At 35.0% G+C, this 27,031-nt stretch overlaps 1 protein-coding gene across 1 annotated transcript; it reads right to left on the bottom strand.

Annotated features, from left to right (window-relative positions):
- Positions 1-17,068: 17,068 nt before the first annotated feature.
- On the bottom strand, positions 17,069-17,380 carry LOC141631774 (secreted RxLR effector protein 161-like). The gene has a single exon (XM_074444397.1). It carries the CDS (start codon positions 17,378-17,380, stop codon positions 17,069-17,071), a length of 312 nt encoding a protein of 103 aa, XP_074300498.1.
- Between the last annotated feature and the right edge of the window lie 9,651 nt (positions 17,381-27,031).

Consider the following 27,031-nt stretch of genomic DNA (forward strand, 5'->3'; position numbering starts at 1 on the left):
AAGACGCCCGTCTTTTGGCTGAGAAAAACAAGAAAAATCCCTGGAAAGGAATCCGCCCGTCTTCTCTGAAAGACGCCCGTCCCGCATTTTCAAATCTGCCCATCTTTGCTAGAATACGCCCGTCTTTAGGCGAGAATTTCCCAACCCAGAACAGACAGAATCCGGGCGTCCCGAAGGAAAGCCGCCCGTCTCCCCCCTGCATTTCAAATTTTTCGGGTTTATTATAAAGCCCCTCCCACATTCATTTCTTCATTCAAAACACTACCCACAAACCCCATAACTCAAAACCCTCATCCTCTCCATCACAAAAACAAGATTTCCTCAAACACATTCATCAAAATCAAATCAAAACATCCTTTTAACAAAAATTAATCACTCCTCTTTCAACAAAAATCAAAACCAAGCACAAAATCTTCAACCTTTGAGTCGATTTTTGAATTTATAAAGGCAAAGCCTTTAATCTTTAAATAGATTTGGGTACACTTTGAAATTGAAGATTTTTACTCTTTTCTTGGTTCAAGCATCAATGGCAAGGACAAATGGAGCAACAAAGGCACCAAAGGCAAAGGCACTCTCAACAAGACAAAAGAGTCTTCAAGCAAAGAAAGCCTTATTGGCTATGGTGGTGGCTAGCTCAAACTTGGAAGTGCAACAAGAACAACCTCCCATGGAAGCAACAACATCTACTACTCCGGAAATTGCTCAACTTTCGAACTATCCGGAGGTAATTTTCATTTCCAAATCCCATAGGGACACTTTTGCCAAGTTTGCTAGAAAATCATTTCTATCCACCAAGTTTATTTGTGAAGATGCCTTAGATAAGTTGGGTGTCCTTGAGCAAACTAGAGTCTTCTTTAAAGCCATGGGGTTGGAGAAATTGTTTACAACAAAAGAATTCACATACCCCTCCCTTACCATAGAATTCTTGAGTTCTTTGAAAGTCAATAAGGTAGAGACTATGGAAACCATCGAGTTCGGCCTAGCTAATGTTAGAAGGCGCATCTCCTTTGAGGAAATGGGTAAAGCATTGGGTCTTAGTGATTCAACGAGTTATTTCAAGAATGTTGGCAAATATGACCCCGACCCTCTTTGGGAGGCGATTTCCGGAAGGAAATTTGAGAACTATCATGCTAGTCGCGCTCTATTAGTCCACCATCCGGGCATTAGAGTGTGGCACAAGGTCATAGGAAACACCATCATTGCAAGAAAAGACACCAACCACTTTACCAAACTCGATTTTGTTCTTCTTGAGTCGGCCTTGAACATTGGAAGGGAATTCACCAAGCCTTTCAACTCTCTAAGGATTTTGGTGGATAGATGGCTAAATGTTGATTGTAATAAGCGAAATTCACAAATGAAATAGCGAAATTCAAATCCGCTATTTTCACAAATTTCAAACGACGGCATTAAAAGTCGTCACCTTTTCAAACAAAAACAAAATAGTGAAATTCAAATTCACTATTTCTCACAAATTTCAAACCACAAGACGACGACAACAAAAACCGTTATCTCCCAAACAAACGGCAAATGGCAGAATTCACATTCGCTATTCCTACAAACTCCGAACAACGGCAGTAAAAACCACTACCTCTCTTCGAAATTCGAAATTACGAATGACGATAACATAGACCGCCGTCCACAAGAGCCAGACTCGAACTACAAAAGCTTATCTCTTTCCGGCGTCACAAACATCCAATATTAACACCGAAAATTCCAACAGGATACCGGAGATCTCCCCACGGAGCCCACTAACTCAACAACCTCTCGAAATAAGCCCGTCTAACACGGCTATTTTCCACAGTCGATCATTCGATCTTCAACGTGGCTGGCGAGCCTCAAAACGCACCTTCAACATGGTTGGCGAGCCTTAAAACGTACCTTCAACATGGCTGGTGAGCCTAAAAACGCACCTTCAACATGGCTGGCGAGCCTCAAAACGTACGTTCAACATGGCTGGCGAGCCGTTGCGCGCAAACAAGAACAATTCAAGGACTTATCCCGAAGATGCCTCAGGTATGACTCCTTCCTATGGCTGGCGAGCCCTTATACGTAGTCTAACGGACTTTAAACGACCCACACGGATAGTCGATAGACTCTAAAAAGTTCCCGATGACAGGTCCTTGACTCATATCCCTGAGTTGCCTTGGCGTCGCCCTTTCCGATGGCAGGTCCTTGGCTCGATTTCTTTCGAGCCGCCTCGACGTCGCTTCGATCTCCGGGTTGTAATACTCGATTGAACTGAGGGCTATACTTTGACTTTCGCCCTATCCAAGCCTTAGTCAAAGTGGGGGCTCTGTAGATACTCATTATCTGTTGAATCCCCAACAAACACCCGATGATTATCGGACTACAACATTCTCAGGAATCGCTACGTTTAATCGACAGTTTGTATAACTATACGTCAGAAAACTCAAAACGATTTCGAAAACAAAACATTTTCAAAACTTTTTAAAAGTGTCTGGAGTGTTTTAAGCACGACGACAGGGATGCAATGACACTAACTAGAGTCAAAACCGACACCGGACAAAAAACCGACTCAAAATTCAAATCCCGACTCCAACAACGAGTCAAACCGAGTCAAAAACAAAAAAACAAACATCACAAAGCTTCCATGTTAAGTATAATGATGTGACCATAATTAGAGCATATTTAGTCCCCGAATTAGCCTTGTTCCCATGCTTTTTAGTGCATATTTGGGTCATTTATTGTCTCTAGTTCTTTGTTTTGCATATTCTTTGAGGTTTTGTGTCCTTGGTAGGAAAGGAGTGCAAACCTTGCATTTTCATGGCAAAATGAAACTAAATTGATTGAATTCAATGACCAAGCATCAAGGAGAGACAAGATTAGAAGGCCTTTGTACATATTATAGTAGATGGGCAATGATGAGAAAAGATCCTTGCATCCCCGAGGAAATCCCCAAGGATTTTATGAAGAAAAGGGGAGAAAAGAAGAAGAAAGCACGCTGCATAACAACCCGTGCGTCTTCCCAAGAAGACGCCCGTCCTCCACCTTCACAATCTGTGCGTCTTCTACCCAAGACGCCCGGGCAGCAGCAACCAGAAGACGCCCGTCTTCTCCCAAAGATGCCCGGGCAGCAATTGAAGAATTCGGCCGTCCCGAGCCTAAGACGCACGAATTCCAAGACATCGCAAATTCGTTTCTTCAAGCTTCAAGAAAAATGCCCATCCTTCCAAAAATACCGGCGTTTCCTTAAGTAGGGACTTAATCGTCATTTAAGCCCTTAGTTAACCCTAATGCATCCACCTAATTTCCACTATAAATACCCCATTAGTCTAATTGGAAGAGCATGTTCTTCTTATCAATTCTTAGAGTAGTTAATATCAATCAAATCTCTCTTTAGTTTTGTAATCAACAATTAATCAAGTTTTAATACAAGTTTTATTTCCTTAATCTCTCTTTTGTTCATCCTTTATTTTGGGTAATTGAAGATTATTTGGGTTATTATTGGGAGATTGACAACCTCTCAATCAAGCATCAAGTACTTCTTTTATTCTTTGCTTTATTATTGGAATCATTAGTAGGTATAATTCTCTTAATCTCTTTTTAATTATTGCTAATTACTTTCATTTGTTCATCATGTTTCACTTTGTTGGTATGATTGATAACCTTGCTAGCATGTTCAACATGATAATGAGTGAGTAGTTCCATAGCTAGGGTTAATGGGTAATTAGGGGAAACCAATATGGGGAATGATTCATGCTTAAATTAATATGCTTTCATGGTTTATTTGCTTGCTTGTTTTGATCTCAACTCATGCACATGTTATGTTTGATGAAATGCGAGCCTATGAATCCTTGCATTTTTTACCCATCACCTACCTTTTCAATGAGACTTGTAAGACATAAACCAACTCGAGTCTCATTAGACCATGCATTTTGTTGAGTAGGGAAGACTAAGTCGACTTGTAGGTGTTGTACAATCTAATCGATTCGGCTCCGGGACCCAAACTTTCCTAGGATTGTAAGATATAACCCAACTCAATCCATCACAACAATAATTGCTTGCTTATAATTTGAGAACATGTTTGTATGATCAATTCCCATGAATCCCCTATGACCCCATGACACCCTAGTGCTTTTTATCAATTGTTTACAACCCTTTTAAATTCAACTTGCTTATTTACTTTCATTGCTATTTAGTTTAGTGACCTTGTACATCAACCCAAATTGTGACACCCCTAAGACACCGATAGTTTCAATAGAAATCTCATTTCAATTCCCGTCCCTTGGGATCCGACCTTTACTTGCCTCTTTACTAATTGTAGAGTTGTTTGTGAAGCTATAAATTGTGTTTTGGTCTAGGTGCTCCTAACGACAAGTTACCGAAAAGATTTAGTCCGACCATAAACCCAGTATACTTGAATGGTCAAGTACAACAATCATGCCATCCAAAACCTAGGATAGAACAAATCATGATTTCAAGTGCGTGATAGTGACAAGACAGCTCGAAGACCCGCGAAATGGCTCGCGCCTCTTCGAGTAGCCAATGTGGTCATGTCGCTCAAAACGCACACAACCACTCAATACTCTCTAAATACCCACCTTCACACACCATAATCTTCACGCGAGTGTCCGCCCCCTCATTTATCCCTTAAAATTCTAGACTCGACTTCTCAAGTCACAAACCGACACGTATTTTTGACCTACCGATCAAAAATACAAGCCATACACATTGTTTGGTACCGTCATCGTGCATTCAATCACTTGACCGACCATCTCGACCAACTACACAATCACTAAACAAAACAAACACTCTTTAAATTGCTAAAACGGTTTTCAACCGAGTTTTCCGTCCTAACAAGTTTTTACACTTCCGTCGATTTCTCGCCTTTGACCTAGCATGTAAGTATGAGGGTGTAATTAATCCTCTTCTTTCATGTCTTTTTATCTGCTTTTATGACCTTAACATGATAAAACATGCTTAACATGGTCCAAAATACGGATCGAATAAGCCAAAACCGAGTTTTAACCTGAAACAGAAGCTCCTAGTCACAACTACGTAGCTCGCGCCTCAATGGGTTGTTCAGGTCAGAACTCAAACGTGCTTGAGTCCATTCTTTCCATTTTTTATTTTATTTTACAATCTATTTTTACCATTTCAAATCATTTTTATGATAAACATTTTTCTAACCATAAAATGTATTAACCCTTGGTTCCTTATACAATGACGGTTTTGAAAGGATTCTAAAACCCTTTAATTAAACTCTTTTAATTATTAATCTAAATTTCTCATTAAAATAGATGTTGATCTAGTGCATGCATAACATTATATAAAATAGAAAGTAAGAACTATGTTCCTTACATTTGAAGAATTGGTTTAGGGCACAAGTGAGGACTCCTTCCCACAGTTGTTCTTGAGCTACAAGTTAATGGATGATCCTCCAAATCCCAATAGTAGAGATTCTCCTCTTGATGGCACCAAGACTACCCCTTAAATCTAATAATATATTAACTAGATATATTAGAGACCTTAAAATATGATCTAATAATATTTCTTATTACTACTTTTAGTAATCTAAATAAATTAGATTTTGAACAATATATTCTAAAATTTATTTTAGAGAGAAGATGAGAGAAGTGAGAATGATGTAAGAATGTAAGAATGAATTGTTTTGAGAAAATAAGAACAATTTTTATTCTCTAAGTAGGGTGGAAAACCGGTGGTAGGGGAGTGGTAGGGAGCCAATGCATGCCTCTTTTCATTTTAGAGTTGTTCTTCTCAATATGTATTAGGGTGTAGTATAGGCTATGATAGTAATCATTGTGTTTTCCACAATTAAAAACAATTTAACCAATCACCCTAATTACCTCTAAAACCGGTCCACATAGATAATATGGAATCCATTTTATTTTTGTCAATTGTCATTTGTCATATATTGTGTAACATGTAACATGTTGTCAATAATATTAATGCATATTTAACAATTAAATATCATTACATATATTAATTCAATTATATATAACAATTGAATAGTAATTCATAGTTACAAGTATATAAAATGGGTCATGTTAATATAATTTACAACACATTTTAATTATTATTAACCAATCATTCTTAATTTAATTGTTTCATAAATAAATTTTTAGTAATATAGCATTTTAATTACTAAAACGAATCTCATTTAATCGAATTATAATAAGATTCATATTCTTACTCAAAAATATAAATTGTTCAATTTTAAGGAATTAATTAATCCGTATCATTATACAATTAATTAATTTATCTATTGGGAATCATCCTTTAGGTGTGACCTTAAGAGATCAACTAATCACCATCGTCAAACGACAGTAATGTCAAACTCTAGTCAGCCAATCATTACCGATTAATGTTGATTAGTTGACGTATAAAAATGAATCATCCCTTTTTGTATTCTTATTCTGAGTTTTAATGATGTGATCGCACTATTGTTGAGGACATATACTCCAACAATCACCCACTTGTCCTAGACAAGTGTGCGTCACCAATTATCTTATCCTATTACAATCTCCCACTCAATGCAAGGTGTCTTGCACGTCGTTCTTGCAAGTGATCATATCAAGAGTGGTTTTCTCGATCTGGAGAGTTACTGTCTGACCGGAATTATCTTTCGTAGATACCTTCCGAGCATAGCCACGCATTTTTAGTTCACTACTCCTCGAGTGGCCCTGGGATTTTTAAATAACCCTGACAAGGGGGTGGACAATTCTTATCGCACTATTCCCTTTGTCTAGCCACAGCTCATCATGACCCAAAAGATGCCCATTTGACCTTATTTACGAAAGTCGTAGAGCATAATTTAAAGTCACTCTGAAACTGTGCCAACTTGGGCGAATAGTGTCTAGTCAAAGAATTGACTCAAAAGAATACTATAGTAGCTCTCACCACGACCAGGCTATATGAATTACCAGAACTCTATATGCGGTCACTGCCCGACAGAGTGTCTCTTGCAGTCTGCCTATGTGATCGACTAGTTATCTCTTATGACCTTATGACACTTGAACTTGCCATCAATCGACTCACACTCTAATCACTTAGAGATGTCACCTCATGTAAGTAACTAGGGGCAATTGCTATGTTAATCCAGTTCACTTTAATAGGGTTCAATATTGTCTCAACAACCTATTTGGATAAAACAAAGTAATAAAATAAAAAGTTTAAAATAAAAATCAAACGATAAATGCGATTATCATATATGAATAATCAATACAATATTATTACTTCATATCTCATAATCTAAGACAAATTAGGCATATGCTTAAGACCCATGGAAACTACATGTTGGTCATGCGTAGCCTGTGGTAGAGTCTTGGTTAAAGGATCAGCAATATTATCATTTGTCCAACCTTACAAATCTCTCTTTCCTTCCTTTCAATGAAATCCCTAATCATATGAAATTTTTTGGGTACATGTCTAGACTTGTTGCTAGACTTGGGTTCTTTAGCTTGAAAGATGGCCGCTCTATTATCGCAATAAAGTGTGATCGGATCTTTGGCGGAAGGGACTACCCTTAGTCATTCTAAGAATTGCCTTATCCATACAGCTTCTTTGGCAGCTTCAGATGCTGCAATGTACTCAGCCTCCATTGTAGAATCCGCAACAACTGGTTATTTGAAACTTCTCTAGCTAAGGGCTCCACCGTTGATCATGAAAACAAAGCCAGCTTGGGACTTCAAGTCATCCCTGTCAGTTTGGAAGCTCGAGTCGGTGTAACCCTTCTCGCTCAACTCGGTATCACCTCCAAACACCAAGAATAAATCCTTAGTCCTTCTCATGTACTTAAGGATATTCTTGATGGATACCCAGTGACTTTCACCTGGATTGGCTTGATATCTACTTTTCATGATTAAAGCATGTGAAACATCGGGACGAGTGCATATCATGGCATACTTGATTGATCCAACAGCGGAAACATAAGGGATCAATTTCATGCGTTCAACATCTTCAGGTTCAGTGGGTGACTGAGACTTGCTCAAGGTAATTCCACTGCCCATTGGTAAAAAACCCCTTTTTTATTTTTCCTTGTTGAAACGTCGAAGAATCTTATCGACATAAGATTCTTGACTTAATGCCAATATCCTCTTAGATTTATCTCTATAGATTCGGATACCAAATATGCGTTGTGCTTCTCCTAAATCTTTCATTTGGAAATGATTTCCCAACCACCCCTTGACAGAGGTAAGCATAGGTAAATCATTTCCAATGAGTAGTATGTCATCCACATACAAGATAAGGAAAATGACATTGCTCCCATTGAATTTTATGTATAAACACGGTTCCTCGATACTTCGAGTGAAACCATTCTCTTTTATCATATGATTGAAACGATGATTCCAACTTCTTGATGCTTGCTTAAGACCATAGATGGATCGCTTAAGCTTGCATACTTTGTTAGGATTTTTCGGATTTATAAAACCCTCTGGTTGCGTCATGTACACTTCCTCCTCTAAATACCCATTTAGGAAGGCGGTTTTGACATTAATTTGCCATATTTCATAATCATGAAATATGTCAATCGCTAACATAATCTGAATAGATCTAAGCATGGCCACGGGGGAAAAGTTTCATCATAGTGTAAACCATGAATTTGGGTGAAACCTTTTGCCACTAACCTTGCTTTGTAGTTATCATCATGCCCTTCTATGCTATTATTTACCTTAAAGATCCATTTGCATTGGAGAGGTTTTACACCATCAGGCAAATCAACCAAGTCCGAAACTTGATTTTCATGCATAGAATTTATTTCGGATTCCATGGCTTCTTGCCATAAAGTTGAATTTGGACTAGAGATTGCGGCTTTGTATATTGCAGGTTCGTCACTTTCTAAAAGTAACACGTCTAAGTTGCCATCTCCCTCGATAATAACTATATATCTATTAGGTTGGCGACTGACTCTACCTGACCTCCTAGGTTCGGAAGGAACAACGTTCGTGTTAGACGAGGAAGGAACATCTTCTTGCGTCCTCTCTTCAGTTTGTGGCTCTTGAACTTCATCAAGTTCAAACTTTCTCCCACTCTGTCTTCTAGAAATAAACTCTTTTGCTAAGAAGACAGCCTTACGAGCCACAAACACTTTGTTCTCGTGACGAATGTAGAAGTAAAAGCCATATGTTTGTTGCAATATGTGTCCTCCGACAATAATGCGATCACGACTGTTGATCATGATGATCACATGTTTAAGTCTCATTATATAGAATACAATTGGGAAGTAATATTGTTACTGTCAACTGGTCAACAGATATCGGTAATGGTTGGCTGACTAGAGTTTGACATTACTGTCGTGCGACGGTGGTGATCAGTTGACCCCCTAGGTCATACCTATAGGGCAACACTCTTAATTGATTATTTAATTAATCGTATAATGTTACGAGTTAATTAAATTACTTGAAAATTGACGGACGATTTTTGGAAGAAAAATTTACGTATCAAATTGAAATGTGATTAAATGAGATACGGTCTGAGTAATTGAATTGTATCATTACTCGGATGAAATTATTGTTTAAAGAAACAATCAAAATTGAATGAATTATTATAAATACAATCTGTTGTGATTTATAAATTGGTAAAATATTTTGGCACAAGTAATTGTGAAATTACTAAGTCGATTTTTGTATGTGACGTATTCTTATTAATACGTTGATTTTTAATATGTTAAAAATTACATAACAAATTTATGTGACATAAGACATGTGACATATTGACAATTGACAAAAATAATATGGATTCCATATTATCCCATTGTGCCGAAATAAGGAGGTGGATTAGGATAATATTGTGTTTTATTAAGTTAATGGTAAACACAATGATTACCTATTAATCTAGCCATGCAACCCTATGGTGCATTGTGAAGACAAATGAGTCCATGCATTGGCTCCTCTCCACCTCCTCTTGGCCGGTTTTTTAGAGAGGAAAAACCACTTGGTTTTTGTTTTTTCCTCTTATTTTTACATATACACTATAATGTTATGTGTGTATCATTCATTCTTTTCACAATCTAAAATAAGAGTTTTAGAGAGATAAAAACTCCCATCTTCTTCCTCCCCAAAAACCGAAACATACAAGTGTTTTATAAATATTTTGGTTCAATTTTCTACCTAATTAATATTATACTAGTTCTTGTAATATTAATTAAATTAAGAGAAAGCCTTGGGTATAAAGCTTAGGGAGAGATCCTACACTTGGATCTTTGTTCTTCCATAAGGGAAAGCTCAAGAACAAGAGAGAAAGGTGATCTCTCTTGTGCCCAATATTACCGAAATCTTCAATGTAAGGACATGATTTCTCCTCTATTTTTATCTTGTTTGCATGCATAAAATCCACATTTAATTTTATGACAAATTAATTTCGACATATATGAGTATGTTAGTATGTATATGAATCTATATTTCTTTCAATGTTTCCTTTGGATAACCTATAAATGTACACCTTTGAGAACTTGGGGCTAGCTTATTGTCATTCTTAACCTTGACATGAGCATCACAACCCCAAATCTTAAGGTAAGACAAATTAGGTACCTTCCCTTTCCATATCTCTTATGGAGTCTTAGTTGGGGTACGATTGAGTGGGTGAACGACCGATTGAAGAGAAAATCCCCAAAAGGGAGTCTGGTAAATCAGATAGGCTCATCATAGATCGAACCATATCAAGTAAGGTTCGATTTCTCCTTTCGGCAACACCATTTAGTTGTGGCGTACCAGGTGGAGTGAGTTGTGACACAGTGCCACATTCCTTTAAGTATGAATCAAATTCATTACTAAGATATTCACGACCACGATCGGATCGAAGTGCTTTAATCCTTTTGTTCAATTGGTTCTCTACTTCGTTTTGAAATTCCTTGAATTTATCAAAAACTTCACTTTTATACTTGATTAAGTAGACATACCCATATCTACTTAAGTCATCGGTAAAAGTGACGAAGTAGTCATAATTTCCTCTAGCGGTGATAGTCATTGGTCCACATACATCGGTAAGTATTAGACCCAACAAATCACTTGATCGTATGCCTTTAATACTAAAAGGATTACGAGTCATTTTCCCTAGAAGACATGATTTGCATATACCAAATGATTGAAAATCAAATGATTTAATTACACCAGTCGACACTAGTCTTTTAATGCGCTTTTCATTTATGTGACCTAATCGACAATACTAAATGTATGATTCATTTAGATCACTTGTTTTGAGTCTTTTTGATTGCATTTTATAGAGATCTTTGCTTGAGCTAGAAATTTCAAGAGCATAAATGCCATTATTTTATGTGCCTTGGCCTAAGGCCAAGTCATTTCTATAAATTACACAACAATTGTTCTTAATAGCAAACGAAAAACCTTCCATGTCTAAAATGGCAATGGAAATGATGTTCTTAGATAAAGAAGGTAAAAATAACAATTATGCAAGTACGACTCAAAGCCATTAGATAAAACAAGTACATAAGTCCCTCTTGAAGTGGCGGCTACCCTAGCTCCATTTCCAAGTCGGAGATCCACATCACCCTTGTTTAGCTTTCCCATGTCTCTAAGCCCCTGTAAATGATTAAAAAGGTGAGAACTACATCCGGTATCCAATACCCATGTTGAGGTGGAAGTAAGATTTATATCGATAATAAAGTTTTCGGAAGAAATATTGCCTACTGGAGTGATGAGTCCAGTTTTAATATCTCCCAAATACTCGGGGCAATTGCGTTTTCAATGGCCTAGGTCATGACAATAATGACACATTTCGAATGGTTGGACACTCTTCTTTGGCTTGGTAGTGGTAGTCCCATTAGCCGCTTCCTTTCCAATTATAAACTTGGGTTCTTTGCCCTTCCTTACTTTCTTTTTAAACTTCTCATTACTCGTTTTAGTTATAAGGATACTCTTCCTTGAACTCCCACTCAACTCTTCATTATCCTTTGTTTCATGAAACAAGGAAACCATAGAAGTAATTATGTCATCTCCATGAGATTCATTATTTGAAGGCAAAATTATTGGAGTGGGAGGAGTTGAAGTTGTGAGATAGCAAAGATTCCCATCTTCACCAATGCTAAAGCGTAATTCGCTAGTTGAGTGATCGTTGATGGAGCATTTTTCATCAAATGATTTAAGCCAAGTATCAATGGTAATAGGTGAAGGAGAATTAGATGAATCCATTGCGATAAATCACTACAAAAGGAGATGAAGGAAATAATTAACATTTATCGGTTTTACTTGCAAACATTTTAACAAGGTTTAAAAGTATACATTTATATAAGGGTTATTTCACACCAATAATCCATCCTATTGGTGGTCTGCATTAAACGCTCTATGGCTTTTACTGTGTAGATGTTGTAGCTACTTCTTCCCTCTGTGAATTGATGCTCCTTGGACTTCCCCTACCTCTCTTTGCTGGTGGTTAATGCAGACCACCAATAGGATGGATTATTGGTGTGAAATAACCCTTTATATAATGACCTCGCACCTAAATTATATAAATGATTCCTAGATCCATCTTTATACAAACATGGGCCCGGGAAACCGATACATCCCAAACTTCCATAAATTTGGTGAATTAACTCTTTAATTGATTCTACTATAAAATTCTCGGTCGATGTATTTCATAAATTCCATCTCTAGCCCCGGAACATAAGACTAGTCTTTATATCCTGTTGAGTCCAACCAAATTTCGTGTGTAATAACGTTTTATTACCTCACTTACCTAATGATAAATGAAAGTACCCCGGGAAACTGAATCTACCCCAAATGTCAAAGGGATTCATGAGTCCTACTATTTGGTAAGGCTAATCTCAGGGCTTGTTTGGTTACCCATTAAAATCATGGGATTTTAAACTTCCTAGGAAGTGTAAAACAATGATGTTGTTTGGTTGCCAAAATCATGGAAAGTAGAACTTCCCACATGAATCTACTTCCTCCATTATGTGGGAAGTCACTCACCAAGCCCCCCTTTGGTCATTGGAACTTCCCACATGAATTAACTTCCCACATGCAAACCAAACACTTTTTGGGAATTCACATGAATTGAAAATTCATGTGAACTTGAAGTTCCTGGAACTTTAGTTCCCTTATGTCAACCAAACAAGTCCTCAGTTTTTAAATATGTGTGAGTTCTTGTCGATTTGTTATCTATCATCTTTAAGTGAACTAAGTCGATGAATATTCGATAATTATAATTGAAAATAGTCGATAAGACGATAAAATATGCATGTGAAGTTATGGCGATTTGGCAATGCATGCAAACATATAAAGCAAGCAAATAAAGAAAAGTAAATTTCCTAGTATGGCCATTCCTAAAACAGAAAATCTTATATTCTATTACAAATTCGGAAACCAACACCTTTGGTCCCTTGAATCTTCACGAGACACACTTCCCAAGGATAGACACCGTCTTGATCGGAACTCCTTTCCGAATGGCACCGTCTTTAGGAAGCTCCGGAATTACAAATAATTAAATAATAAAATATACATTTTACTTCCTTATACATTTTAAAATAAAATATAATAAAATAAAATAAAAGTGATACGAGATCACAATATATTACAACCAAATCAATATTCCCTTACATTACGGGTAATATCGATTAAAACTAAGGCCATACTAAGATAAAATTACATAATTCAAAATTATATAAAAGAAATATGACATTCATCAATGAAATATGCAGCGTTATAATATGTATCTAACATGCCAAGTTATGTGCCAAATCGCCCCATTTAAACTCATATCGTAAATATAATCCGGTTTTATGGATATTCGCAATCTTTAACTTTTTAAAATGACAAAATAATATTAAAATCTAATTTTAGTCCAAGTTAATTATCCTAACCTTTTAAGACTCAAAAATTAGTCATAACTCAATTTTTGACAATAATTCAACTTGATTTAATATTTATGCTCATTTTTTACCTTAAAATCACAACCTTTTATGAAATAAATTCAAATTTAATTAAAATAATTTAAAAATTTGAATTTTAAATTTTTTAACATTCTAGAATAATTCCATGACACTCATAATGTCAAAAATCAAGGTTAAAATTTTCGAATTTATTTCGAGAAAAATATAGTTGCTATTTATCGGTTTTATCAATTAAAACATCTAAAGCATATGATGATTAATCTAATCAATGTTCAAACTTTAGATCTGATATGTGGGATAATAATTCAACCTAAAATAATTTTCTCATGCCATGTAATTTGTTTTAGCTATTTTTTCTAAAATAGTCACTATTTATGTCATTTTTATACTAAAAATTCATAAATCATGCAAAATGAATCAAGTTCATCTCAAATTTTACAAATAGTGAGTAAAATGTTCATGTGACAACATATTAAAATTTCATGGCTTGTTTCAAAGTTTAACTATTTTTAACCATTTTACCTCCATTTATTCCATTTTTATCACATAAAAATTATAAATCATGCAAAATAAATCAAATTTATACAAAATTTTACATACAATAAGTAAAATATGCATGTGAGTTCATATAAAAATTTCAAGGTCAGAAACTAAGTCTAAATATTTTTATCATTTTAAATACCATTTTATTCAATAAAATGTAATAATATCACTAAAAATCATTAAAATGAGCAATAAAATACCATAAATCATCAAAATGACTAAATTTATTTTAGGACAAGAATATACAACATGCAAAAATTTTCGTGACATATAAAAACAAATCACAAAAAATCTAGTTTTATGTGTTTTAAATTTAACACGGAAAAACTATAAACCGATTATGCATGCAACAACCTAAGCTCATGATACCACTTGAAAGAATTCTAAAACCCTCTAATTAAACTCTTTTAATTATTAATCTAAATTAATCTTTAAAATAGATGTTGATCTTGTGCATGCATAACATTATATAAAATAGAAAGTAAGAATTGTAGAATCGGTTTAGGGCACAGGTGAGGACGCCTTCCCACACTTGTTCTTGAGCTACAAGTTAATGGATGATCCTCCAAATCCCAATAGTAGAGATTCTCCTCTTGATGACACCAAGACTACCCTTTAAATCTAATAATATATTAACTAGACATATTATTAGAGACCTTAAAATATGATCTAATAATATTTCTTATTACTACTTTTAGTAATCTAAATAAATTAGATTTTGAACAATATATTCTAAAACTTATTTTAGAGAGAGAATGAGAGAAGTGATAATGATGTACGAATGAATTGATTTGAGAAAATAAGAACAATTTTTATTCTCTAAGTGGGGTGGAAAACCGGTGGGAGGGGAGTGGCTAGGGAGCCAATGCATGCCTCTTTTCTTTTTAGAGTTGTTCTTCTCAATATGTATTAGGGTGTAGTATAGGCTATAATAGTAATCATTGTGTTTTCCACAATTAAAAATAATTTAACAATTTCACCCTAATTACCTCTAAAAACCGGTCCACATAGATAATATGGAATCCATTTTATTTTTGTCAATTGTCATTTGTCATATAATGTGTAACTTGTAACATGTAACATATTCTCAATAATATTAATGCATATTTAACAATTAAATATCACTACATATATTAATTCAATTATATATAACAATTGACTAGTAATTCATAATCACAAGTATATAAAATGGGTCATGTCAATATAATTTACAACACATTGTAATTATTATTAACCAATCATCATTCTTAATTTAGTTGTTTCATAAACAAAGTTTTAGTAATATAACATTTTAATTACTAAAACGAATCTCATTTAATCAAATTATAATAAGATTCATATTCTTACTCAAAAATATAAATTGTTCAATTTTAAGGAATTAATTAATCTGTATCATTATACAATTAATTAATTTATATATTAAGGGAATCGTCCTTTATGTGTGACCTTAAGGGATCAACTGATCACCACCGTCAAACGACGGTAATGTCAAACTATAGTCAGCCAATCATTACCAATTAATGTTGATCAGTTGACGTATAAAAATGAATCATCCCTTTGTGTATTCTTATTCTGAGTTTTAATGATGCGATCACACTATTGTTGAGGACACATACTCGAACAATCTCCCACTTGTCAGAGACAAGTGTGCGTCACCAATTCTCTTGTCCTATTTCAATCTCACACTCAATACAAGGTGTCTTACAGGTCGTTCTTGCAAGTGATCATATCAACAGTGGTTTTCTCGATCTGGAGAGTAACTGTCTGACCGAAATTATATAACGTAGATACCTTCCGAGCGTGGCCACGCATTTTCAGTTCACTACTCCTCGAGTGGCCCTGAGATTTTTAAATAACCCTAACAAAGGGGTGGACAATTCCTATCGCACTATTCCCTTTGTCTAGCCACAGCTCATCATGACCTAAAAGATGCCCATTTGACCTTGTTTACGAAAGTTGTAGAGCATAATTTAAAGTCACTTTGACTTTGTGCCAACTTGGACGAACAGTCTCTTGTCAAAGAATTGACTCAAAAGAATACTATAGTAGCTCTCGCCACGACCAGGCTATATGAATTACCAGAACTCTATAGACTGCCCGACAGAGTGTCTCTTACAGTCTGCCTATGTGATCGACTAGTCATCTCTAATGACCTTATGGCACTTGAATTTGCCATCAATCGACTCACACTCTAATCACTTAGAGATGTCACCTCATATAAGTAACTAGGAGCAATTAGTATGTTAATCCAGTTCACTTTAATAGGGTTCAATATTTTCTCAACAACCTATTTGGATAAAACAAAGTAATAAAATAAAAAGTTTAAAATAAAACTCAAACGATAAATGCGATTATCATATATGAATAATCAATACAATATTATTACTTTATATCTCATAATCTAATACAAAATAGGCATACGCTTAAAACCCATGGAAACTACATGTTGGTCATGCGTAGCCTGTGGTAGAGTCTTGGTTAGAGGATCATCAATATTATCATCTGTCCCAACCTTACAAATCTCTATTTCCTTCCTTTCAATGTAATCCCTAATCATATGAAATTTTTCGGGTACATGTATAGACTTGTTGCTAGACTTGGGTTCTTTAGCTTGAAAGATGGCCGCTCTATTATCGCAATAAAGTGTGATCGGATCTTTGGCGGAAGGGACTACCCTTAGTCCTTCTAAGAATTGCCTTATCCATACAGCTCTTTGGCAGCTTCAGATGCTACAATGTACTCAGCCTCCGTTGTAGAATTCATAACAACTGGTTCGTTGAAACTTCTCCAGCTAACGGCACCACCATTGATCATGAAAACAAAGCCAGCCTGGGACTTCAAGTCATCCCTGTCAGTTTGGAAGCTCGAGTGGGTGTAACCCTTTACACTCAGCTCGGTATCACCTCTAAACACCAAGAATAAATCGTTAGTCCTTCTCATGTACTTAAGGATATTCTTGACGACTACCCAGTGACTTTCACCTGGATTGGCTTGATATCTACTTGTCATGCTCAAAGCATGTGAAAATCGGTACGAGTGCATATCATAACATACATGATTGATCCAACAGAGGAAGCATAAGGGATCAATTTCATGCGTTCAACATCTTCAGGTTCAGTGGGTGACTGAGACTTGCTCAAGGTAATTCCACTGCCCACTGGTATAAAACGCCTTTTGGATTTTTTTATGTTGAAACGTCGAAGAATCTTATCGACATAAGATTCTAGACTTAATGCCAATATCCTTTTAGATCTATCTCTATAGATTAGGATACCTAATATGTGTTGTGCTTCTCCTAAATCTTTCATTTGGAAATGATTTCCCAACCACCCCTTCACAGAGGTAAGCATAGGTAAATCATTTCCAATGATTAGTATGTCATCCACATACAAGATAAGAAAGATGACATTGCTCCCATTTAAATTTATGTATAAACATGATTCCTCGATACTTCGATTGAAACCACTCTTTTATCACATGATTGAAACGATGATTCCAACTTCTTGATGCTTGCTTAAGACCATACTTGGATCGCCTAAGCTTGTATGCTTTGTTTGGATTTTTCGGATTTATAAAACCCTCTGGTTGCGTCATGTACACTTCCTCCTCTAAATACCCATTTAGGAAGGCGGTTTTGACATCCATTTGCCATATTTCATAATCATGAAATACGGCAATAGCTAATATAATCCGAATAGAACTAAGCATGGCCACGGGGCAAAAGTTTCATCATAGTATAAACCATGAATTTGGGTGAAACCTTTTGCCACTAACCTTGCTTTGTAGACATCATCATGCCATTCTATGCCATTCTTTAGCTTAAAGATCCATTTGCATTGGAGAGGTTTTACACCATCAGGCAAATCAATCAAGTCCCAAACTTGATTTTCATGCATAGAATTTATTTCGAATTGCATGGCTTCTTGCCATAAAGTTGAATTTGGACTAGAGATTGTGGCTTTGTAGGTTGCAGGTTCGTCACTTTCTAAAAGTAACACGTCTAAGTTGCCATCTCCCTCGATAATAACTATGTATCTATCAGGTTGGCAACTGACTCTCCCTGACCTCCTAAGTTCGGAAGGAACAACGTTCATGTTAGACGAGGAAGGAACATCTTCTTGCATCCTCTCTTCAGTTTGTGGCTCTTGAACTTCATCAAGTTCAAACTTTCTCCCACCCCGTCTTTTAGAAATAAACTCATTTTCTAAGAAGATAGCCTCACGAGCCACAAACACTTTGTTCTCGTGATGAATGTAGAAGTAAAAGCCATATGTTTCCTTCAGATAACCTACAAATATACACCTTTGAGACCTTGGTGCTAGCTTATTGTCAGTCTTAACCTTGACATGAGCATCACAACCCCAAATCTTAAGGTAAGACAAATTAGGGACCTTCTCTTTCCACATCTAATATGGAGTCTTCTCGGTTACTTTAGTTGGGCTACGATTGAGTGAGTGAACGGCCGATTGAAGAGCAAATCCCCAAAAGGAGTCTGGTAAATCAGATAGACACATCATAGATCATACCATATCAAGTAAGGTTCGATTTCTCCTTTCGGCAACACCATTTAGTTGTGGCGTACCAGGTGGAGTGAGTTGTGACAAAATGCCATATCCCTTCAAGTGTGAATCAAATTCATTACTAAGATATTCACCACCACGATCAGATCGAAGTGCTTTAATCCTTTTGTTCAATTGGTTCTCTACTTCGTTTTGAAATTCCTTGAATTTATCAAAAACTTCACTTTTATACTTGATTAAGTAGACATACCCATATCTACTTAAGTCATCGATAAAAGTGACGAAGTAGTCATAATTTCCTCTAGCGTTGATAGTCATTGGTCCACATACATCAGTATGTATTAGACCCAACAAATCACTTGCTCGTGTGCCTTTACTACTTAAAGGATTACGAGTCATTTTACCTAGAAGACATGATTCACATATACCAAATGATTTAAAATCAAATGATTTAATTACACCAGTCGACACTAGTCTTTTAATGCGCTTTTCAATTATGTGAACTAATCGACAATGCCAAATGTATGATTCATTTGGGTCACTTGTTTTGAGTCTTTTTGATTGCATGTTATAGATATCTTTGCTTGAGCTAGAAGTTTCAAGAACATAAATTCCATTAATTGATGTGCCTTGGCCTATGGCCAAGTCATTTCTAGAAATTACACAACAATTGTTCTTAATAGCAAACGAAAACCTTTCATGTCTAACATGGCAACGGAAATGATGTTCTTAGATAAAGAAGGTACAAAATAACAATTATGCAAGTACAACTCAAAGCCATTAGCTAAAACAAGTACATAAGTCCCTCTTGAAGTGGCGGCTACCCTAGCTCCATTTCCAAGTCGGAGATCCACATCACCCTTGTTTAGCTTTTCCACATCTCTAAGCCCCTGTAAATGATTGCAAAGGTGAGAACCACATCCAGTATCCAATACCCATGTTGAGGTGGAAGTAAGAATTATATCGATAATAAAGATTTAGGAAGAAATATTACCTACTAGAGTGATGAGTCCAGTTTTAATATCTCCCAAATACTTGGGGCAATTGCATTTCCAATAGCCTAGGTCATGACAATAATGACAAATTTCGAATGGTTGGGCACCCTTCTCTGGCTTGATAGTGGTAGTCCCACTAGCCACTTCCTTTCCAATTATAAACTTGGATTCTTTGCCCTTTCTTACTTTCTTTTTTAACTTCTCATTACTCCTTTTAGTTATAAGGATACTCTTCCTTGAACTCCCACTCAACTCTTTATTATCCTTTGTTTCATTAAACAAGGAAGCCATAGAAGTAATGATGTCATCTTAATGAGATTCATTATTTGAAGGCAAAATTATTAGAGTGGGAGGAGTTGAAGTTGTGAGATAGCAAAGATTCCTATCTTCACCAATGCTAAAGCGTAATTCTCTAGTTGAAATGTGATCGTTGATGGAGCATTTTTCATCAAATGATTTAAGCCAAGTATCAATGGTAATAGGTGAAGGAGAATTAGATGAATCCATTGCGATAAATAACTACAAAAGGAGATGAAGAAAATAATTAACATTTATCGTTTTACTTGCAAACATTTTAACAAGGTTTAAAAGTATACATTTATATAATGACCTGGCACCTAAATTATATAAATGATTCCAAGATCCATCTTTATACAAACATGGGCACGGGAAACCGATACATCCCATACTTGCATAAATTTTGTGAATTAACTCTTTAATTGATTCTACAATAGAATTCTCGTTCGATGTATTTCATAAATTCCATCTCTAGCCCCGGAACATAAAACTAGTCTTTATATCCTGTTGAGTCCAACCAAATTTCACGTGTAATAACGTTTTATTACCTCACTTACCCAATGATAAATGAAAGTTCCCCGGGAAACCGAATCTACCCCAAATGTCAAAGGGATTCATGAGTCCTACTATTTGGTAAGGCTAATCTCAATTTTTAAATATGTGTGAAGTCTTGTCGATTTATTATCTATCACTTTAAGTGAACTAAGTCAATGAATACTCGATAATTATTGTTGACAATAGTCGATAAGACGATAAAATATGCATGTGAAGTTATGGCGATTTGGTCCCTTGAATCTTCACGTGACACGCTTCCCAAGGATAGACACCGTATTGATCGGAACTCCCTTAAATAATAAAATGTACATTGTACTTCCTATTATACATTTGTAAAATAAAATCTAATAAAATAAAATAAAATAAAAGTGATATGAGATCACAATAAATTACAACCGAATCAATATTCCCTTACATTACGGGTAATAACGATTAAAACTAAGGTCATACTAAGATAAAATTACATAATTCAAAATTATATAAAAGAAATATGACATTCATCAATGAAATATACAGCCTTGTAATATGTATCTAACATGCCAAGTTATGTGCCAAATCGCCCCATTTAAACTTCTATCGTAAATATATTCCGGTTTTATGGATATTCGCGATCTTTAAATTATTAAAATCACAAAATAATACTAAAATCTAATTTTTGTCCAAGTTAATTATCCTAACCTTTTAGGACTCAAAAATTATTCATAACTCAATTTTTGACAATAATTCAACTTGATTTAATATTTATGCTTATTTTATACCTTAAAATCATAACCTTTTATGAAATAAATTCAAATTTAATTACAATAATTTCAAAATTTGAATTTTAAATTTTTTAACATTTTGGAATAATTCCATGACACTCATAATGCCAAAAATCAAGGTTAAAATTTTTGATTTTATTTCGAGAAAAATATAGTTGCGATTTCTCTATTTTATCAAATAAAACATCTTAAGCATACGAAGATTAATCTCATCAATGTTCCAACTTTAGATCTGATATGTGGGATAGTAATGCAACCTAAAATAATTTTCGCATGCCATGTAATTTGTTTTAGCTATTTTGCTAAAATAGTCACTATTTATGTCATTTTTACACTAAAAATTCATAAATCATGCAAAATGAATCAAGTTAATCTCAAATTTTACATACAGTGAGTAAAATGTGCATGCGACAACATATTAAAATTTCATATCCTATTTCGAAGTTTAACTATTTTTAACCATTTTACTTCCATTTATTCTATTTTTATCACATAAAAATTATAAATCATGCAAAATAAATCAAATTTATGCAAAATTTTACATAAAATAAGTAAAATACGCATATGAGGTCATATAAAAATTTCAAGGTCAGAAACTAAGTCTAAATATATTTAGCATTTTAAATACCATTTTATTCAATAAAATGTAATAAAACCACTAAAAATCATTAAATTGGGCAATAAAATACCATAAATCATCAAAATGACCTAAATTCATTTTAGGACCAGAATATCCAACATGAATAAATTTTCGTGACATATAAAAATCAATCACAAAAAATCTAGTTTTATGTGTTTTAAATTTAACTCGGGAAAATTATAAACCGATTATGCTTGCAACAACCTAAGCTCATGATACCACTTGAAAGGATTCTAAAACCCTCTAATTAAACTCTTTTAATTATTAATCTAAATTACTCTTTAAAATAGATGTTGATCTTGTGCATGCATAACATTATATAAAATAGAAAGTAAGAACTATGTTCCTTACATTTGTAGAATCGGTTTAGGGCACAGGTGAGGACGCCTTCCCACACTTGTTCTTGAGCTACAAGTTAATGGATGATCCTCCAAATCCCAATAGTATAGATTCTTCTCTTGATGGCACCAAGACGACCCCTTAAATCTAATAATATATTAACTAGATATATTATTAGAGACCTTAAAATATGATCTAATAATATTTCTTATTACTACTTTTAGTAATCTAAATAAATTAGATTTTGAACAATATATTCTAAAACTTATTTTAGAGAGAAGATGAGAGAAGTGAGAATGATGTAAGAATGTAAGAATGAATTGTTTTGAGAAAATAAGAACAATTTTTATTCTCTAAGTGGGGTGCAAAAACCGGTGGGAGGGGAGTGGCTAGGGAGCCAATGCATGCCTCTTTTCTTTTTAGAGTTGTTCTTCTCAATATGTATTAGGGTGTAGTATAGGCTATAATAGTAATCATTGTGTTTTCCACAATTAAAAACAATTTAACCATTTCACCCTAATTACCTCTAAAAACCGGTCCACATAGATAATATGGAATCCATTTTATTTTTGTCAATTGTCATATAATGTGTAACATGTAACATGTAACATATTGTCAATAATATTAATGCATATTTAATAATTAAATATCATTACATATTTAATTCAATTATATATAACAATTGACTAGTAATTCATAATCACAAGTATATAAAATGGGTCATGTTAATATAATTTACAACACATTATAATTATTATTAACCAATCATTCTTAATTTAATTGTTTCATAAACAAAGTTTTAGTAATATAACGTTTTAATTACTAAAACGAATCTCATTTAATCGAATTATAATAAGATTCATCTTCTTACTCAAAAATATGAATTGTTCACTTTTAAGGAATTAATTAATCCGTATCATTATACAATTAATTAATTTATCTATTAAGGGAATCGTTCCTTAGGTGTGACCTTAAGGGATCAACTGATCACCACCGTCAAACGACAGTAATGTCAAACTCTAGTCAGCCAATCATTACCGATTAATGTTGATCAGTTGACGTATAAAAATGAATCATGTTTTTGTGTATTCTTATTCTGAGTTTGAATGATGTGATCGCACTATTGTTGATGACACATACTCCAACAGGTTTAATCCTTGTTGCGGTGATAATATTTGGTTGTTTACATTTCAAAAACAACCATATTACTCATACATGCATAATCATCCTTGGTTCCACATACCATGTCGGTTTAAACCCGAGTACGATGATGAACATTGACTAATTACAAACAATGAACTTAACACAATTAGTTCATAATAAATATTTTTCAAAACTATTCATGTCAAGCTTGAAAAACCTAACCCGACATCGAATATCGTCAATACAATGATGATTATTCAAGTCTCGTTCTCCATATTGGCACAAAAGCGGTCTAAACGACCTTTTCAATAAAGACGGGTTCAAATACCCTTTTACATACCATTTCACAAACATTTTCAAGAACCAAGAGACACCCCTTTGGGTCGTCTGTTGCCTCGCGCCTAAACAGGCTCACTAATTTCCAGTTTTCAAACCTGGACAGGTCCCCTTGCATCGCCCTAAGACTCGCGCCTCTATAGGCTGCCTGATGCAGTTCCTGCTTCCTTTCCAGCACTTGTCTAGGACAATCCTGACTTCGGTTAATCTGAATACAGGATGGATCAAATTGACAAAGTCCGCATTTTACTTCGTATTTGCAAAACGCCTTTCTAAGACAAATGGAGCACGTTGTGCACCATAAACCTAACTCGGTAAATGGATGTTTAATTTCCGTCTTGCATGCAAAACAACATTAAATCCAACTTGACATCAATTACTTGATATTTGGATAAACAACCGACATAGTAAGCTCACATGTTAGGTTTAAACTTGTGGATTCGCATTCATCCATTTACCCGTTTTATCAACTTTTGCATTCAACCAACCAAGATCGATAAGTAGAGGCCGCTACCGCGGGTGGGATTGGGTGTACGATTAAAGGGCTTCCCAATACGTACCTTCACCTCTTACTCAGAAACATTGGATAGTGGACGACCTTATCCAGGGCGAACGAGAGTCATTCTAAAGATAGGATGCTAAAGAGGGACAACTCCTTATCTTTAGTACCTATGTTAAACATCGCTTTTTGCCTTGGTTGACCTAGGTATAAAGTGGATTCGAACGGTTTCCTAGCATCCCACAATTGCTTGTTGGCGACTCCGAACATCTCTAACATCGTTTCGAGACCCTTGCCAAGACGAAACCGACCGATCTAAAGCGATCCGGTTAAAAGCATATTTACGCCACCGAGGGTGGCTTTTAGACTGCCGCATGTCCACAGATTGGCTTGGCATTGCGGGTGGCCTATGTCCATAATCCTACACCTTAATTTGCGAGACTTGAACAATATAACGAGTACTTCGTAGTACTTATCAAACAATTAAGATAGAGAAATTGTCTTACATATGAGATCAACTCAAACAATATAAGCATTAATTCGTAATACTCATCAAGCAATCTGTAGTCGTGAACTTGTTACAATAAATGGGTAAAAATCAAAGAAATAAACTCCAATCATACAATGGCAATAGAGCCCAATTCCTGACACTCACTCATCTAGTGGCCTTTAGCGGCTAGAGGAAGTTCAACTAATTGAGAGCCAAAGCAAACCAAAGCTAGATAACTTCACACAGAACTACGAAAGTTCAGGACAGCCGAAGGAAGGCTGGAACCTAAAATTTTAAAAATACAAGTGAACAAGGAAAGACACTTGAAAGATATTTGAGTTCTACTCTACATATATACTTTAGGAACACCATATTTGACAAATTTCGAACAATACATTTCCATAAACATATGTCTCACAAATACAAAACCCACTCATTTAGATTACCAAATTGACCATAGTGGGAGGCTCCCACAGACACTAAAGATGAAGTTCAAGGAAACCATCAAGAATTAATAAGCAAGTCATTTAGAATACATCGACAATAATAGGACTGTGAATATTAATCTAGATATAGGCACAACATTTGAATGTCAAACTTAAACAACTTAAACAATATAACATCTGGTATCAGCCATCGATAAGCTATAGACGTCACCTTCTCGGCTATTTAACATCTCATGATCCATCTTAGAAGGATCAGTTCTTTGCAGCACATAAAATAGAAGGATCAGTTGTTTGAAGCATATAAAATATCGTTGGACACGCATGTCAACTAAATTAGTCTTCTAAAATCACAAAACCTTTACTGAATTGTCGTCATCCCGCCAACACCTATACCACCAAAAACAAGTAACAATATACACTGATTTAGGAAATAATCACCCAAGTTATAAATAAAAGGACTTGACATCAGTTTTAAGACAAGGAATTGTACCTTTATATTATTTTTCTCCCATTTAAGAAGTTGCAATATTATGAACTTTCGATATTGGGGCAAGTTCTGCAAAGAATGACGTATATTAATGAATTATACACAGGCATGTCATCTAAGATATATCATATTCAGAACCTAATTTTGTGGAATATAAGGCTTAAATTTTGTATGAAAGTGGGGAGAGCTCGAAATAAGGTGCAACGAATTAAGGATGTGAATGGTAGGGTAAGAGGGGATCAAATTATGCGGTTATGCCAAATAGACATCATCAGATCAGCTAGTCTTTGAATGCCAGAACAATGGAAAATGATTGTAGCTGAACATTCCAACTGACAGAGTGACAATATCAAGAAATTGTCTAACCTAACATATCCTCAATTTCTCACATATGGTTCATTGGCACCACATGTACATCAACCACAACTCGACCCTACGGTCAGACAAACAAAATCGATGAGGTCAACCTCCTCGAGCCAACTACAAAGAAAACTGAGCATCCTTAAAGGGCATTCACAAACTTGGGAACAACCTATGCTAGCGCCCCAAAAAGGCTCATGGACCAAGGAAAACTACAGCCGATTGTGTTGGAATATGTGTCCTCCGACAATAATGCGATCACAACTGTTGATCATGATGATCACATGTTTAAGTCTCATTATAAAGAATACAATTGGGAAGTAATATTTTTACTGTCAACTGGTCCACACATATCGGTAATGATTGGCTAACTAGAGTTTGACATTACTGTCGTGCGACGGTGGTGATCAGTTGATCCCCTAGGTCATACCTAAAGGGCAACACTCTTAATTGATCAATTAATTGATCGTATAATGTTACGAGTCAATTAAATTATTTAAAATTGACGGACGATTTTGGAAGTAATATTTACGTGTCTCATTGAAATTTGATTAAATGAGATACGGTCTGAGTAATCGAATTGTTTCATTACTCTGATGAAATTATTGTTTAAGGAAATAATTAAATTTAATGAATTATTATAAATACAAGTTATTGTGATTTATAATTGGTAAAATATTTTGGTATAAGTAATTATGAATTACTAAGTCGATTTTTGTATATGACGTATTTTTATCAATACGTTGATTTTTAATATGTTAAAAATACATAACAAATTTATGTAACATATGA

Source organism: Silene latifolia, chromosome Y (genome assembly GCF_048544455.1).
Source record: "Silene latifolia isolate original U9 population chromosome Y, ASM4854445v1, whole genome shotgun sequence".
Classification (NCBI taxonomy): Eukaryota; Viridiplantae; Streptophyta; class Magnoliopsida; order Caryophyllales; family Caryophyllaceae; genus Silene; species Silene latifolia.

Excerpts from the sequence above, each read along its gene's own strand:
- LOC141631774 (XM_074444397.1), bottom strand. The coding sequence starts at position 17,380 with ATGACAAGTAGATATCAAGCCAATCCAGGTGAAAGTCACTGGGTAGTC.